The sequence below is a fragment of the Herpailurus yagouaroundi genome, unplaced genomic scaffold, assembly GCF_014898765.1.
Source record: "Herpailurus yagouaroundi ecotype Mexico unplaced genomic scaffold, PumYag 77, whole genome shotgun sequence".
NCBI lineage: Eukaryota > Metazoa > Chordata > Mammalia > Carnivora > Felidae > Herpailurus > Herpailurus yagouaroundi.
Genome location: NW_024412388.1, coordinates 12,087,651 through 12,103,360, shown reverse-complemented (window position 1 = coordinate 12,103,360; position 15,710 = coordinate 12,087,651). Strand labels below are relative to the sequence as shown.

Genomic DNA, 15,710 nt, shown 5'->3' with positions numbered 1-15,710 from the left:
ATATAATTATATAATAATTATATAATATATAATATAATATAATTATATAATAATATAATATAATTATATAATAATTATATAATATATATAATAATATAAAAGGGAGGGGGACAAAACATGAGATTCTTAAATACAGGGAACAAATTGAGGGTTGCTGAAGGGGTTGTGGGTTGGGGGATGGGCTAAACGGACAAGGAGGACACTTGTTGGGATGAGCACCGAGTATTATACGTAGGGGATGAATCGCTGGAATCTACTCCTGAAATCATTATTGTACTATATGCTAACTAACGTGGCTGCAAATTAAAATTAATTAATTAATTAAAGAGGCCCACAACAAAATGGATCACTTCTAGGTAAGCAATGTTAGATAGAAAACAATTGAAAATAAGTACACTAAAAATCTTAGCCATAAAAAAAAAGAAAGAGGGCTACTATTAAATCAATCTGGCATATCCATTCAATGGAATACTCTGTAACCAAGAAAAATGCATCAGCTATTCAGAGCTTAAGAGGCAGCGACCTTGAAGTTATAACTATTAGGTGAAGAAAGTATCTTCAAGAACTCAAAGACAAAATTCTACCAAAAGTATAGAACAAGGAGGGGGGCAGAAAAGAGAGAGAGAGAGAGAGAATGAGATCTGCTGTATTTCTTGTATAAAATAAGGCTGGCAGGTCATGTAGGAAACTGGGAGGGAAGCATCTGAGCCAGAAAGGCGAGGGAGACTTTTCATTGTGCACCCTTTTGAAATTTGAATTTTGTGAATAGGTAAGTTATTCAAAAGTAAAATAATTAAATTTTTAAATGCTAAATAAAAATAATACCTATTTGGGGCAACTGGCTGGCCTAGTATGTAGAACATGCAACCCTTGATCTTGGTGTCCTGAGTTCAAATCCCACGTTGGGCAACGAGCTTACTTAAAATATATATATATTACATTATACATATATATGTTATATATATTATATCTATATATGTTATATATATTATATAGATATAATATATAGAGAGATATAGGGATAAAATATAGATATAATATATATAGATATATATACATGTATAGATATATATAGATATATATAGATGTATACATATATATAGATATATAGATATATATAGATGTATATAGATATAATATATATAACATATATATATAATGTATATATTATATACACATATATATATTTTTTAAATATATCAAACAGGCTAAATCCTTTCCTTTCCTGAATCAACTATACCACCAGGTGCCTAATACTAAGGAGAGGAAGTGCCTCATAGAAGAATTCCAGTTAATACACGAAGAAGTGACAGAATGGGACATTCATGATTTGGTGACCCCTGATGAGTGTCTGAGTCTTGGCACTGAGCATCAAGGGCCTCCAATGTACACAAAGAGAGGCACCCAGGCATTGGGGTTTCCTAATAGAAGAGCACACAGCACTTAGGAAGAAGTCTTGTTTAAAAAAAAAAAACAAAAAACAGAAATCTGAACCTGAATCTGATCAACGCTTAGATCCAACATCCAATTTACAAGGAATACAGGGGACAAAGGTGTTAAACACCACCTCAGAATCCAGATTATGGGAATCACTCAGGACAACTGTCCCGGTTTCCTAAACAAATAAATGAAAAGACTTAAGAGGCAAGTCAGCCAATCACATTTGGTGAGCATCTATGATGGATCCTGATTCAAACAAATTATAAACATAAAAAGTGCAGCAAAACCATCTGTGACACTGATGAGCCAATTAGAAATTTGGACACTGAATACCTGATGACTTAAAGAAAAGATCATCTGGGGTGCCTAGGTGGCTCAGCTGGTTAAGCGTCCGACTTTGGCTCAGATCATGATCTTGCAGTTTGTGGGTTCGAGCCCCACGTCGGGCTCTGTGCTGACAACTCAGAGCCTGGAGCCTGCTTCAGATTCTGGGTCTCCCTCTCTCTCTGCCCCTCCCCTGCTCATGCTCTGTCTGTCTCTCTCTCAAAAATAAATAAACATTAAAAACATTTTTTAAATAAAAAAACAAATTTAAAAAAAAGAAGCTTTAACAAAAGATCATCAAATAAATAATTAAATAAAACTGTAACGCGAAAAAAGAAAGGAACTACTCTGCCTGTCTCAGCTCTCCCTGCCACCTCACTTGCTCAAAGATCAAGCAGGACCGAGCTCCCCTGCTGACATGGGCCTTTGAGGCTGTCCCAACCTGACCTCCCTTCCCCTGCCTTTTGTTCCAGACCCACTGGCTGCCATTTCCTCCTACCTCCGAGCCTTTGCTCACGCTCTTTCTTCTGCTTGGAGTGCCCTGTCTCTGGTGGTTAAAATCCTACCCAGCCCTTGAGGTCAGTGCCAATTTCACCTCGTCTATGAAGTGTTTCTCTGACCTCCCCAACCCTTCCATCCTTCTGAGCATCTGGGATAGTCTCTCTGTTCTGTTCACTCACCACTCACTTCCTCGGTCTAGAATTTGGGGGGTCCATGTCTTTTCATCACTAGAGCTCGAGAGGTCCTGTGGCAGAAGCTGCACATTCTAGCAGATTAAAAGCAGGAGCTGTAAATCCTGACTAGGCCACTTACTTACTGCTGTGTGACCTTGGGGAGGTCACTCTACCTCCCTGAGCCTCAGTGCCCTCATCTGTGAAGTGGGGAGTATCACAGCTCCTACCTCCTGGGACCCTGTCCATATCAGAAGACACGAAACAGCCAAAGAGCCTAGCTCAGAGTAAACACCTAGTACCTGCTGACTGCCATGGCGGTGGTAGGAATTAACTATTACTAGTTGTCTCTGCACCTCTACAGGGCCTGGCGCAGAGTAGGTGTGTTAGGTTGGACTAAAGTTCAACTGCGGAGTTGAATTCAATTTAAAAAGCGGGGCTGCCTCCAGCGGCTGCAGCGTCTCCCCAGGCCGCCCCTCCGCCAGCCGGGCCTCACCTCTCGGTGGACATCTTCACCTCGCTGACCAGCCGACGGAGCCCCACAACCTGCCTCCAGAGGAGGAGCAGGCGGCTGTGCTCGTTGCTGATGTAGGTGTTGAAGGACTGGAGGGAAGGCGGGCTGAGTGAGGGCCGGCCCCGCCTCCTCCCGGCCCCGCCCAGGCCCCGCCCCCTCCCCAGCTCCGCCTCCTCCCCCAACTCCAACCATCGCGGGAGACCGGTCGGTCGTCGGTCCGGGAAGTGGGTCTTCCCCTGGGCCCGCGCCCGGCCTGCGCGCACCGCTCAGGCTCTCAAGCCTCCCTCTCGCACAGGGAACGGGTTGCAACGCCTCCACGGGCTGCGGCTGCACGAGGCAGCGCAAAAGGCAGAAAGTGCTGGAGCTAGACCTAGGTTTGCATCCCAGCTGCCAGCTGCATGACCGTGGGCGGATGACTTAACTTCTCTTTAAAATGAGGATGACAGCACCTACCACACACAGTTATTAGGAGGAACAGAAGAGAAAATGCATGCCAGGCATGTCGTGTAGGCTAAGCAAGGCCAGCTATTACGACGACAAACTCTTTACCTCTCCTAAAAGGCTCATGGGCCAGCAGGCCGTCCCTCTCTCTCTCTCCCTCTCCCTCTCCCCTCGGCTCCTTAGTCCTCACCACTCTACGGTGGCCCTTCCCCGCCGGCCAGCCTGGGACCCCGAGGCCCCAGTGGCCTCCCAGGAGCCCCGTGCCCACCTCCTCCTCACGCCTCCACGCCGCCTCCCGCTGCTCCAGCTCCTTACGGCTGCGTGTCCAGTCAGAAGTCACCTTGCGGATGTCCTCACTCAGAGCCTGGTTGGCCGAGTTCGCCTGGTCCAGCTGCTCTCGGAGCATGGAGTTCACCTGGGCCAGGCTGGAACTCCTGGGGAGGACATGAAGGGGACCGGTGGGCACATGGCAGGAGAGGCCAGCCCCACCAGCTAGCCTCCCTCCCTACCACACCCCACTTCTGCTGCTCCTCCTCTAGGCGGATGAGGGCGCTCTCCAGGTCATGGCTGTGCTCTGTGTCCTGGGTGGGAGAAGTGGGGCATCAGCCTGGGCAAGCAGAGGGAAGGGACCGCCTCGCGCCCCGCCCCCCGACGCCGGCACCCACCCTCAGCCGCTGCCGCTCCAGCTCTGTAGATCTCTCTAGAAGCTGTTGCTCCAGCTCCGAGCACTTCTTCTTGTACTGCAGGGTCTGCGGGTGGGTGGGGAGTGGAAGATTAGCCCCAGGGGCTGGGGACAGGGCAAAGCGAGCACACGGGGGACAGGAGCAGGAGTGGGTAGCCCTGACCTTGGCCTGCAGCCGCTGCACAAGCTGGGCCTGCCGCTGCTGGCCTTCCTGGTAGGCCTGCAGCTTGCGCCGGTAGGAGGCCTGCTCCTCCTGCAGCTGCCTCCGCAGCTCCACGCTCTGCCGGACCAGCCCCGTGGGCTCCTGCGTTTCTGGCTCCCCAGACTCCAGCCGCACAGCCCGCTCCAGCTGCAGGGAAGGTGCCTGGGTGAGAGGCGCAGGCCTCTCGGGAAAGCAGGCCCAGAGCTCTGCAGAGGGTGCCAGGCTGGGCCCGGACCCACAATGCCTTGCAGGCATAGATGGGCAAGCCCGGGATGTGATGCGCGCGTGCACAGGGTAATGCCGCTGTGCGTGGACACAGGCTGAACATGCATCGACACACAGACAAGGCGTGGATGGACACATGCAGGTGGGCCCAGGAACATTTGCATGCAAAACACAAAGTTGCACCCGGAGATAAACATTACAGCCTCCATGCACCGTGCACAGTGATCCTCTCCGCCAAACACCTAACCCGCCGCGGTTGATTATTAGCTCCATGCCTATGTCTCCCCACCACCACCCAAACCGTGCTCAGGAAAACCTGGATTTCTGTTCCCCATTGTATCTTAGACCCAGAGGAGTGGCAGTGGCATGTTTGTGGAGATCATGAATTAATCGCATGAACAAATGTGAATGCATTCAAGCAGAAGCAACAATATACACGTGCGTATCTGAGCTTAGAGACATGCCACACACATAAGGACAGGGGCGGTCTCAAACATCCCCAGGGTGACAGAGGTGAAGTCCCCACCCCACCCCTACCCCCACCCCGACACACACACAGTGCTCTCTCTGTAAGAGGCACAAACTCTCTAACATAAGGCACGCTTATTAATACCGTCTCATCTCAGCCCCAAGTTACCCCCACCTCCCACCTTGCGGGAAGCTGCCGTCAGCACCCTGCTCCACCCCCAGGCAGCTGGCAGTCCCTTCTTTGTCAGAGCCCGTGAGCACAGGCGGTGCCCCACTCTGGCTGAGCCTCCTAACCCCTTAGGCACCTGCTGGCCCCGGGAGGCCCAGCAGCCTCCTCAAGCTTTTGGGGAAGGGAAGAGGGAATGGGCAGTTGAGGGTGAGCAGGACTGAGAGTAGAGGGACACTCGTCAGGGAGAATCAAGGGGAAGACAGCCCAGCCCAGCTGACTCCAGCCCAGGCCCACACTCACCATCCACCTCCCCACTGCCTGGGCTGCTAGCCCAGGCCTGGCATTCGCGTGGGTTCCAAAACTTCCAGGGTTATTTGCCCTGGCTAAATAACAGGCCAGACCAGGCTAGCCCTCCGGGCCTGTATTCACACCCAGGGCACCCAGGGGCCACTCAGCCACGGACCACTGTGCTGGGGCAGGGCGACAGTGGCCACTGGGGTGCCACCCATAAAGAGGAGCCGGTGGGGACTTCTTGGGGGCTTCTGCCTGGAAGGCAGGCTGCAGGCCCGTGACCAGGGTCTGCCTGGAGCCTACCTAAGGCAGGTGACAGGCAGACTGTTTACATCTCAGCGCAGTGAGATGCTATGTGTATCTGGCGGCGGCTGGGTGTGTTTTGGCATTTGTCTCCATAAGGGACCCCGTGTATCTCTGTGTCCAGGCCTTCATGGAGACCTCCGCGAGGAGGCCTCTGTGGTCACAGGTCTCTGTGGCGGTGCAAGCACAGGGGTGCCCGTGTGTTCGTATGTTTTTATGTCTGCATGCAGGCCTGTACGTGGGGGGGTCTGGGGCACACGGATCAGCGACTCTAGGCCACGTGCAGGTACGCACGCCTTTGTCTGGCTGTGTGTGTCCGTGAGATGTGAGACCACGTGTCGTGTCGTCCGCAGGATGGTGCGTCTCGTCCGTGTGGCTGTGCGTCTGGGTGGTACGTGCTGTGAACGGGGCGGGGGGACTGTGCGGTGCCCGGCTGTCGGTGTGACTTATGCTGTGTCCGGTGACGAATCCGACGAATCTGAGCGCGTATCACCGCGGGGGACTCGTGTTTCCGTGTGACGTGTCTTGTGTGGGGTCCGATCGCGGCCTGTGCTCTGTGCGTTTTGCACACGGGGGCTGTTTGCTGCTGTGACGTGGAGGGGTTTAGGCCGTGGAGGGGTTCAGGCCGTCGCTGGGTGCTCCGCCCACTTCCCCAGTGCTCACAGCCAGACCAGGGCCACTCCCGGCCACACCTCACCCCTTTCCACAAACTCTACCGCTCACAAAACAGCCTTTCAGTTTTACTTGTAATTCAAAAGGGAAAGAGGCGGTCACCACGCTGAGGATGAAAGAAGTTTACTGTCTCCCCTAGCAACCCCTGCCCAACGACCCGCCGTTCATTCACTCTGTCCAGGTTGCCATGGACACTGGGGGAGCCCAGGGGGTCTGTCCTGTGGAGCCCAGGGGATGTGGCCATGGCTTCCTTCCCATTCGCAGCTGCCTTGCCCAACACCTGCTCCACAGGGACAGGAAGATGGGGGGGGCCTCCATAGGGACCGTGAGGTCCTCCTTGGAACCTTGGAAGTGGCCACTGGGATCCTCTGCCTCAGTTTCTCTCCATGCGTCAACAGGACACAGACCTTGACCTTGCCTCCACTTGTTTTTCCCAGGGATGCTGCGGGGTTTAAAAGAGTGAACAACCTCACCGACCGGCTTCCAAAGCAGCCCACATGTAACACTTATGGCCACCGGGGCAGGCCCCACCACCGGTACCCTGGGAACAAGTGGGCAGCAGGGACAGAGTGCCACAGGACTACAGAGCCCTGGACCAGGGGTCTCAACCCAACTCCACCACTGACCTTGGGCCTATCATGCCCCTGCTCCGGGCCTATTTCCCCATCTGTAATAAAGTGATCTTCAGGCTCTCATGTTCTCTGTGAGCCCACCCCCCCAGGACAGGCTTTGAGGTCATTCGCACCCAAACCCTGCCTGCAGGTGGGGGCCTCGCTCACACCATCTCAGACAGACAAAAGTGAAACACCAGGCCCCCTCTACATGCTATTCAGGGGCCTCCCCAGCCACGAGGGAATCTTCTAGACGAATACAGCCCCCCCTGCCACACACACACCCCAGCCTCTGACCTGCTGCAGCCCAGCCTCAGCAACACGTGCTAGCAGAAAAGAAGCCTGCCACCCCCCCCCCCGCCACCTCTCCTTTTCTGCCCCTGCCCGCTTAGGGCGCCGTGCTAGCCACAATATGAGTCAGAAGTTGGCATTTAAGAGACAGCCCCCGGGGACCTGGCATCGTGCCAGTGGCCAAAAGATGAGAGGGCTAAATTGGAAGAGGGCTGGCTCAAGGCCCCGTCACCACCAACAATGTGGGATTCGGGCCAGCTCACCCACCATACCTCCCGAAAACTCTGGAAAAAGTAGCTCTACACTGTCCCCGGAGCTGGGGCCACTACAGGCCCCCCACCCTGTTCCTCTGCATGTCCCAACACGTCGGGAGCCTGTCCAGGCAAGCAAATACCAGGACACTGGCGGACCTCACAACCACAGGCACGAACACATATCCCTCTTCCCAAAAGGAGTATGCATGCCCCCGCGTGGACAGGCCCAGCCCAGGGGTCCTCGGCTAACCTGGCTCTGCCTCCCGCACAGGGCGTTCTGAGCCAGCCTCAGTCTCTGGGCTCCAGTCTCTTTGTTACATCCAGAGGGTCATGTCCGAGGTCCTTCCAGCTTTCCAACTGCCCCCTGGAACTCCCAGCCCAGTCGTCTCTTCCTACACCCAGAAAACAAACCTGCAATGCACATCTGGGGCTGGGGGTAGAGAGACCTAGCCTTCACCGGCTGTGGGACCCCAAGCACGGTGCTCTCCCTCTTGGAGCCTGTTAGTTCCTCTGCTACACGAGCATCATCATGGTCCCAAGCTTGGTGCATCAAACGTAAAGCACGCAGTAAGTGCCTGGCACACAGTAAGCACTCAATAACCAGTAGCTACGATTATGACTGTGATTACAACCCACACATCTCCCATCTAGACACTCCTTCCCCCGTGCAACTCTCTCCCGAACTTGCAGCCATCAACTCCCTAGCGTCACCTCTCACAAGACTGGGGGCCCAAAGGAGACAGTACTCCCGGCCCTGGCCCACAGCGACCCCCTGCCCCGGGAGCCCCACAAGCTTGCAGCACAAGCCTGGGGAATGCGAATCCTGTCTGGACTTGGAGGCAAGCCTGGATTCTCTTTCCTTCTTTGCTGGTCCTCAGTCCCACGGGGGGTGGCGGCAAGTCTGTGGTGGCCCCAGAAGGCCTGCAGAATGCTGCCTGGGCCCCCTCCACCTGCCGGCCTCCGTGTTCAGCCGCCGCCGGGTGGGCCCCAAGAGCCCCACCCATGGGAGCACAGAGAGACGTCCAGACACTCGAGGGGTGGCAGGGGTCTCTAGGGGTCTTACTCTCTGTGCTCCCACCCCCGGTGTCACCCCTGGTCATAGGTACTCTCAAGCCCACATCATACTAGCCTCCCCAAGACAGAAAACAAACTGGGAGAGCACAGTGATTTTCTCGAGGCCACTCGCGTCGGCAGGGCCACAATCCACACCCGGCCCAGCCGGACCCCAGGCCCACCTTCGGCCCGGGGCACAGGCCTGGCCTGGCTGTCTCCCTGCCCTCGCATCAGGGGAGCACGGCGGCCCAGCTCTCGGCCCCCAGGCAGCACCCACCCTCTCGCTGACCGCGTTGTACTTGATGGCCAGCTCGTCACGCTCCGCCCGGCTCTGGGCCAGCAGGTCCTCCACGCGGGACAGTTCCTGCTGCAGCAGCTGGTTTTCCTCCTGCAGCGACAGCACTGATGCCATCTCCGCGGCCGGCAGCGGGGCTGGAGAGGGACAGCAGGCACATGGTTGGCTTCCTTCCCTCCCCCCCGCCCCCCGGGTCCAGGAGGACACCCTCCCACGATAGGTGCTCTACAAACATCACTGGAGGCAGGAAGAGGGACTGGGCCCCTGAAAGAGGACGTCAGCACCAGAGCACGCAGAGGTAAGAACAGGAAGGTGGGCAAAGAGACAGGCCTAGGGCTAGACTCAGAGCGGACGCAGACACCGCCGAAGGGTGGCCCCAGCGGGCCCAGAACGTGCTGGAGGGAGGCTCCGTCCAGCAATTCTAGCTCCTTCTTTCTCCGGGTATTACTCTTCTCTGGGCCTCGGTTTTGCTGATCTGTAACCTGGGTGGAATTGGTAAACAGGAGACCAGGAAGACCTCACTTAAGGGAAGGGCTTCATGTAACCTCTGAAGCCAGGGCTTCAGATAGTATAGGTCATGTTGGGAGGAGGAGGAGGAAGAGGAAGAGGGGGAAAAAGGGAGAAGTCGAAATGTCCCCCCGCCCTGTGGGCTCCCCTTCCATCCCAGAACTGGACACACGCCACAGGTCTCCAGGCTCTTTCAGCCCGAGGTGAGGGTTCTCTAAGTCTCTCCTTGCCTGGGGCTCCCAGGGGCCCCAACACCCCTGGTCGTCCCAAAGAGGTTGGACAAGGACTGTGGCGGAGCCCCAGAATCACCACCAAGGAGAGCTGCCCACACGCCAGCTGTAACTGAGTGTGCCCTTCCCAGACTCTCAAACCACACAGGAGGTTGTGGACGGCACCCAGCAGGAGGAACAGGGGCCCATCAGCCTCTCCGCCCTGCTGGGGAATGGACAGGACCATCCCTGGGACTTCTGCAGAGCCCTGAGCTAAACTGAGCTGCCCTCCCCCTGTAATCTGGGGTTCAGCCAAGCTCACACCTTCCCTGGGAGAGAACGTGGTGTTTGGGTCTAAGTCTCTGCTGTGGGCTGCGGGTGGGGGTGCTCATCCCCACTGTCTCGCAGCGTCACATAGAGAACGACTCTGGGCAAACTATACCTCTGAGCCTCCATTTCCCCATCTGTAAAATGGGTCCCTCCATTACAGGGTTGCGCCCGCCTCACAGTGAGTATTTGAGAAATGGAAGCTGCGGTCATTCCTGTCATTACGGCCGTGGAAGAGGGGGATGTGAGAAGGGGTGAGGTGCAGTCAGTGTCTGTGGGGGCGAATGAAGAGGGGCACCTTGGTTCTCAGGCTGGGAGAGGTTGCGGGTGATGATCTCCCTGATGCGGGCAGGTAGGCAGGCGAGCTGAGAGTCCTGGGCAGGGTCCTGCTCGCTCAGGCCCTTCTCCCGGCCTGCCCTCAGGACGCTGCTCTCCAGGGTCTGTGGGGGGGGGGGGGGGGGGGGAGAGAGTGTGAAGGGGACTGGGGGCCCTGGTCTCCCTGGCCTGGATGGGAGAGGAACAAAGTCCTGCTGCCCAAGATGTGGGGGCCCGTGAGACCCTCAGGAAGCCCCCATGCGGAGGGAAGCCTGGGAGCTACAACGGAAAAACGCCCCATGGGAGGGCACGCTTCAGTGCCTCCTGCCCCGGGAAGGAGGCCCCACGGAGCGCCAGAGAAGCGAACCAAACCGCATGGCTCGCTCACAAAACCCATCGGGGCAGCACAGGGCTGGGGGCTCCAGTCCAGCTCCAACCCTCCAATCCCAGAGGATTCCACTGTGCTAGCAGAGGTCACCTCAACCCTTAAATCTGGGAGCAGGGATCCCCTTTTCCCTGGGATAAGGGGGCCAAAGCAGTTTTGCTCTGAGCACCTCTGTACCCCCAATCCGGCTGGGAGTTGCAAGCTGGGGCCCCCGTGCACCCTCCCACCCACCCCTCCCACCCCATGACCCCAAGATGTACCTACCACTCATCCGTTCCTGCTAGACCCATGCTCCCCTGCCCCGGACAGGGTGGGCACAGTCCTCAGGACCCACCTGGATAACCGTCTCCAGTGCCAGCTGGGCCTCCACCGATTCCTCCAGCCCCAAGCTCATGGAGGGGGCAGCTGTGGGCACCCCCCTCCAGGCCCTTCTCCAGGGCCCCAGAGACTAGCTCAGCTCTCCCACCCCACAGCCAGACCGCTGTGCTGAGCACAGGGCAGATTAGGCTTAAATCCGGCGGTGCCCCCCATGTGACCACCGAGGTGGGAGGGGGGAGGGAGGGGGAGGGGCTGGGGAAGGAGAAGAGGGGAGGGAAGAAAGGGGAGGGATGAAGAGGGGGAGGGGAGGAAAGGGGGAAGAGGTGGGGGAGAAAGGGAAAGGCTGGAGAGAGGGAGGAGGAGGGACCTGAAGATGAGGGGGTCCCCCCAACACACACACACACACACACACACACACACACACAGTCCACCCTCCCCAGCTGCTGGGTCCTAGAGCCCTCCAAGGCTAGGGGGCGGGGTCAGCATCAGGAGGCGGGAAAGGCTAGTCTTTTGAGACCTCCTTTGCTGACCCAGATGGGGATCACGTGACTTGCTAAGAATGTATTCAAAGGGTGCTGGGATGACGTTTTCCCACATCGGGTTCGGGGCAAAGATCGCAGGCTGTGGAATCGCCCACACCCCTTTGCCTCCATTCCCCTCTCCTCCCCCCGCCCCCCCACCCCCCACACAGGCTGTGTGCCTCTGGGAAAGGAACTTTGCCTCTCTGAGCCTCACTGTCCTCTTGTAAGATGCAGATAATATCGGCATCGATCTCATGGAGTTGTCTGGGAATTTAAACAAAAAACTGGGGTGTGCACAAAGAGTGTGTGACTCCGGCTCATACTAAGTATTTGATAAATGTCGATTTCATTCCTTTGAAAATCCCAAATGTACAGTCCCTGTGCCCCACGGCCAGAGGTCCACCCACCACCTCCCACGGTCCCTGCCCTGTGGCAAGGAAGCCGCCTGCTGCAGTTAGGCCCAAAACTCCGGACTGAGCAGCAGATCTGGGGTCACATGGGAGTCCCAGCTCTGCCCCTCGTTGGCAGTATGACCTTGGACAAGGTACCCCTCTGGACCTCAGTTTCCTCATCTCTAAAACGGGACTGAAAGACCTACCACGCAGAGTCACTGAGGATCGGGTGGGTTGAAAAGCAGAAGGAGGTTAGAACCACATCGGGCACGTAGCCAGCAAGGAGATGGCAGTGGTGGGTCCTGTTTGCATGAGCATCACTCCTGCTACCTAGGGGCCCCTCCGCCTCAGGGCGCCCTCCGCTCTACACGCCATGTCCCACAGGAGTCATATTCGCATTATCTCATTAAATCCTCAACTCAACCCATTTCCCGATGAGAAAACCAAGGCTTAGAGAACTTAGGGCTCTTACCTGTTCAAAGTGACCCACCACAGGGAAGTGGGAAGCCCAAAGCTCATGCCACTTGGCCCAGGCGGCCTCCCAAGAAGTGCCCCAAGGCCAGGCATTTTCCCTGGAAGACTCTACCCCTGTGTCTAGGTCAGAGTCAGTCAGGCTGGACCCCTCGCCCTCAACTAGGAGATCTGTTCTGCAAATGGAAGACCAGGAAACAGGGCACGCCAGGCCAAAAGACAAGTGCCACCGGGTTGCTGTGGCAACCAAGGCCAAATTTAGGCAAAAGTGAGCTTGGCCGGGGGGCAGAGAGCTGTCGCTACCAAACTCTGAGACTCCCGTTTTCCCGCCTCCCGACACCCTCCAGAAATCCCCTCCCGAGGCTGCACACCCAGAACCAGAGCAGGGGGCAGGCCACAGACGCCCCTAGGCCAGGATCTTTGCCCCTGCTTGCCCGGCTTGGCAGAGAGGGGGCCCCAGATGTGCCTGATGAACTGAACGAAATTATTCTGTGCCTTCCCCCTAGCCAGTGCCCTGAGGGATAAGGAGAAGGGAGCAGGATGCCAGAACCCTGGGCACTGGAGGTTGCCTCTGCCCAGCGTTCTCCCCCTAGAGTCTGACTGGGTTCTCTGGATCCCAAGAAATCACATCTAAACCCTGTGTGTACGTGTCACTCTCCAACGTTCACAGCTTCCAATTCTCAAAACAATGAATTCCTCATAGGAAAAGTCTGGATGTTATAGCTTCGGCATCCAACTCCAATCTGGGCTATGACTCCCTGCCAGCTGTGCGAGCTGAGCGGTGACTTTGCCTCTCTGAGCCTCAGTTTCCTTATCTGTAAAATGGGGTGATAATGGCACCTGCTTCTATCATGAGGCTTCAATGAGGTGAGCCACGCTTAGCTGGGCACTTGGATACGGTGTGGCAGACGCTTCCGTGTGTTGAGCAAAACGCGTTTCCGATTCTTCTCAGGAAATGGGACTCCCTTGCCGCCAGCTACGGCCATGTGATCACATTCCGGCCAGGAGAATTAAGATAAAAAGAACGCAGACCTGGCCCATGAAATATCTCTCATGAGGAAATGCTTGTCTCCTTCCTTGTCCACCAAAGGGAAGGCAATCGTGCTGAGGCCCTAGGGGATGTCAGAGCCACGTGCTGGAAGGGTCTGGGTCTGTGGGTCACCACGGAGAAAGCCAAACACCACGGGGAAAGCCAAACACCCAACAGGACTTTTCATGAATGAGAAACAAACTCCTGTTAAGCCTCTGAGATTTCAGAGTTTTGCTGTCACGTCAGCTAGTATCACCCTAATGATGACACACGCTGTTAAATAGTGGATAGCGTTGGGTCTTATTAGCGTTATCATTAGCACCACTGATATTATTGGCTCGTCCCAGGACCCAGTCTAGAACCTTGTTGCCTGACAAGACTAAGGCTCAGCGAAGTTAAATAACCTGCTCAAAGTTACCCAGTAGGAACAGCTGAAGCCACATGTGAGACCCAGGCAGGCCTGGTTCCAAAGTTTTGAACGATAACAGCAATGGCTACCATTATGTAGCACGTACTATTGCCAGCCACCGGCCTAGGTCTCTGACGTGTGTCACATAAGCCGCTGCCACCTTTTTGCCTGCCATCGTTTGCCTGCACTGGGTCTCCCAGCCTCTCCTCTCGTCCCTCCATTCCAGTCTATTCTTTTTCTTTAAGTTTATTTTTGAGAGAGCGCGCAAGAGCGAGCACAAGAGAGCAGGGGAGAGAGAGAGGAAGAGAGAGAGAATCTCAAGCAGGCTCCCAACCGTCAGCATAGAGCCCAATGCAGGGCTGGAACTCGCAAACCGAGAGATCATGACCTGAGCCGAAATCAAGGGTCGGATGCTCAGCAGATCGAGCCACCCAGCGCCCCAATTCCAGCCTATTCTCACACAGTAGAGACCACATCCCTCTTCTGTTCAATCCCACCCCTCCCCCAACACACACACGGCTTCCTACCACACTCAAAATTAAATAACAAAATTCAAGGTCCTGCCACAGCATACGAGGCTTACCGGCTCTGGGCCCTGGTCCACTTCTCCCCCCTCACCGTCCCCTTCTCTCTTGCCCCTGCTCATTCCACCCCAGCCACGCTGGCTTTCTTGAGTCTCAGCCATACGTATCAGGCATGCTCCCACCTCAGGACCGTGGCACCTGCCGTTTTACCTGACTGCAATCCCTCTTTTACAGGACTGACTACTGCTTGTCAGCCAGATCTTGCCTCAAAAATATCACCTTCTGGAAGGGCTAATCCTGACACGAAGCTAAAGTGGTCCCTGCCGGTAGTCATTCACCATTTTCTCTAACATGTATGTGGTCTACCTCCTCCAAGGACAGGGATCAAGCCGGCCTTGTTCCCTGCTACCTCCGCAGTGCCTAAGGCCCTGAGCTCCATGAACAGCTGTTGAATGAATGCATGCATGCATGCATGCACGCAAAGAAACCATAATACAGGAAACTAAATGAAAAAAATTTGAAAAAGAAACAGTTCCCCTGAACTTTGGTGGGGGGTCACATAGGGCAAGTCCTGGCCATATGATGTCACCCACAGACTGGAATTCCAGGCGGACCCCAGGCAACACATACCCAGCACCTGCTGTGTCCCTGGAGCTCAGGGTAAAAACCCGACAGTGTCCGCAACATGGGACTGAGTGGGAAGGGTGCCTAGTGTCCAAGGGCTTGAGAGAAAGCCTGGGGGAGTCCTCTCCCTGAGCGAAGTCAGGCAAACCCTCAAGATCCAGGGGTTCCGACTCCTGAGGTCTTTCCTGAACCCTGCTTCTGACTAAGGAGCCCACCGGCCTGGCTATACAGCCTCGGGTCTGCTGCTAACACAGGACTTGTTTATTTATTAAGCACCTGCTGTGAGCTCAGCTAAGGAAAATAGCAAATCTCGGATGAAAACAGTAAGGTACCCTCATGGGCCCTCCCCCACGGTGTCCCAAGCTCCCAGACACGTCCCAGCCCCAGGGGGAGCTGGCCTCTCGGGTTTGCATTAAAATCCGGAGGGAACCCGTTGGGAATACGCCAACCCCAGGCCCCATGTGGAGAAACCCAAGGAGGGCCCAAATCCCTGCACAGGCTGTGCCATCGTGGGCAACCCTATTGACCGCTCCGGGCCTCGGTTTCCCTATCGGTAAAATGGGGCTACTTTGCGTTTTGCCGATCGCAGCGAGGGTGCAACGCCCTCCCGCGCGAGGAGCGCAGGGACGCTGCTGGGCCCACAGGAAGCCGCAGCCAGGGAGCTGCTGTTAGTGGCGACGGTCGGGAAGGGCCTCCCGCGGCGGCCCGGCCGGCGGAACGACGGGACCCGGGACGGGGGCGCCCCTCGGGGCCTCAGAACGCCGAGCCCCGC

General features: G+C 55.7%; 1 protein-coding gene across 3 annotated transcripts in view; it reads right to left on the bottom strand.

The window, feature by feature from the left end:
* CROCC (ciliary rootlet coiled-coil, rootletin) overlaps positions 1-11,223 on the bottom strand; it is a 45,389-nt gene extending 34,166 nt beyond the window's left edge. For 2 of the 3 annotated variants that reach the window (XM_040462497.1, XM_040462504.1), the window contains exons 1-8: positions 10,984-11,223; positions 10,248-10,389; positions 8,889-9,043; positions 4,236-4,421; positions 4,056-4,139; positions 3,910-3,971; positions 3,659-3,824; positions 2,932-3,038 (exon numbers count right to left, since the gene is read on the bottom strand). In XM_040462497.1, coding sequence (XP_040318431.1) covers positions 2,932-3,038; positions 3,659-3,824; positions 3,910-3,971; positions 4,056-4,139; positions 4,236-4,421; positions 8,889-9,043; positions 10,248-10,389; positions 10,984-11,043 — 962 coding nt within the window. In that variant the 5' untranslated portion in view covers positions 11,044-11,223. The remainder of the gene's footprint in view (positions 1-2,931; positions 3,039-3,658; positions 3,825-3,909; positions 3,972-4,055; positions 4,140-4,235; positions 4,422-8,888; positions 9,044-10,247; positions 10,390-10,983) is intronic. The other variant, XM_040462513.1, reaches the window with a different exon arrangement.
* Positions 11,224-15,710: the final 4,487 nt, after the last annotated feature.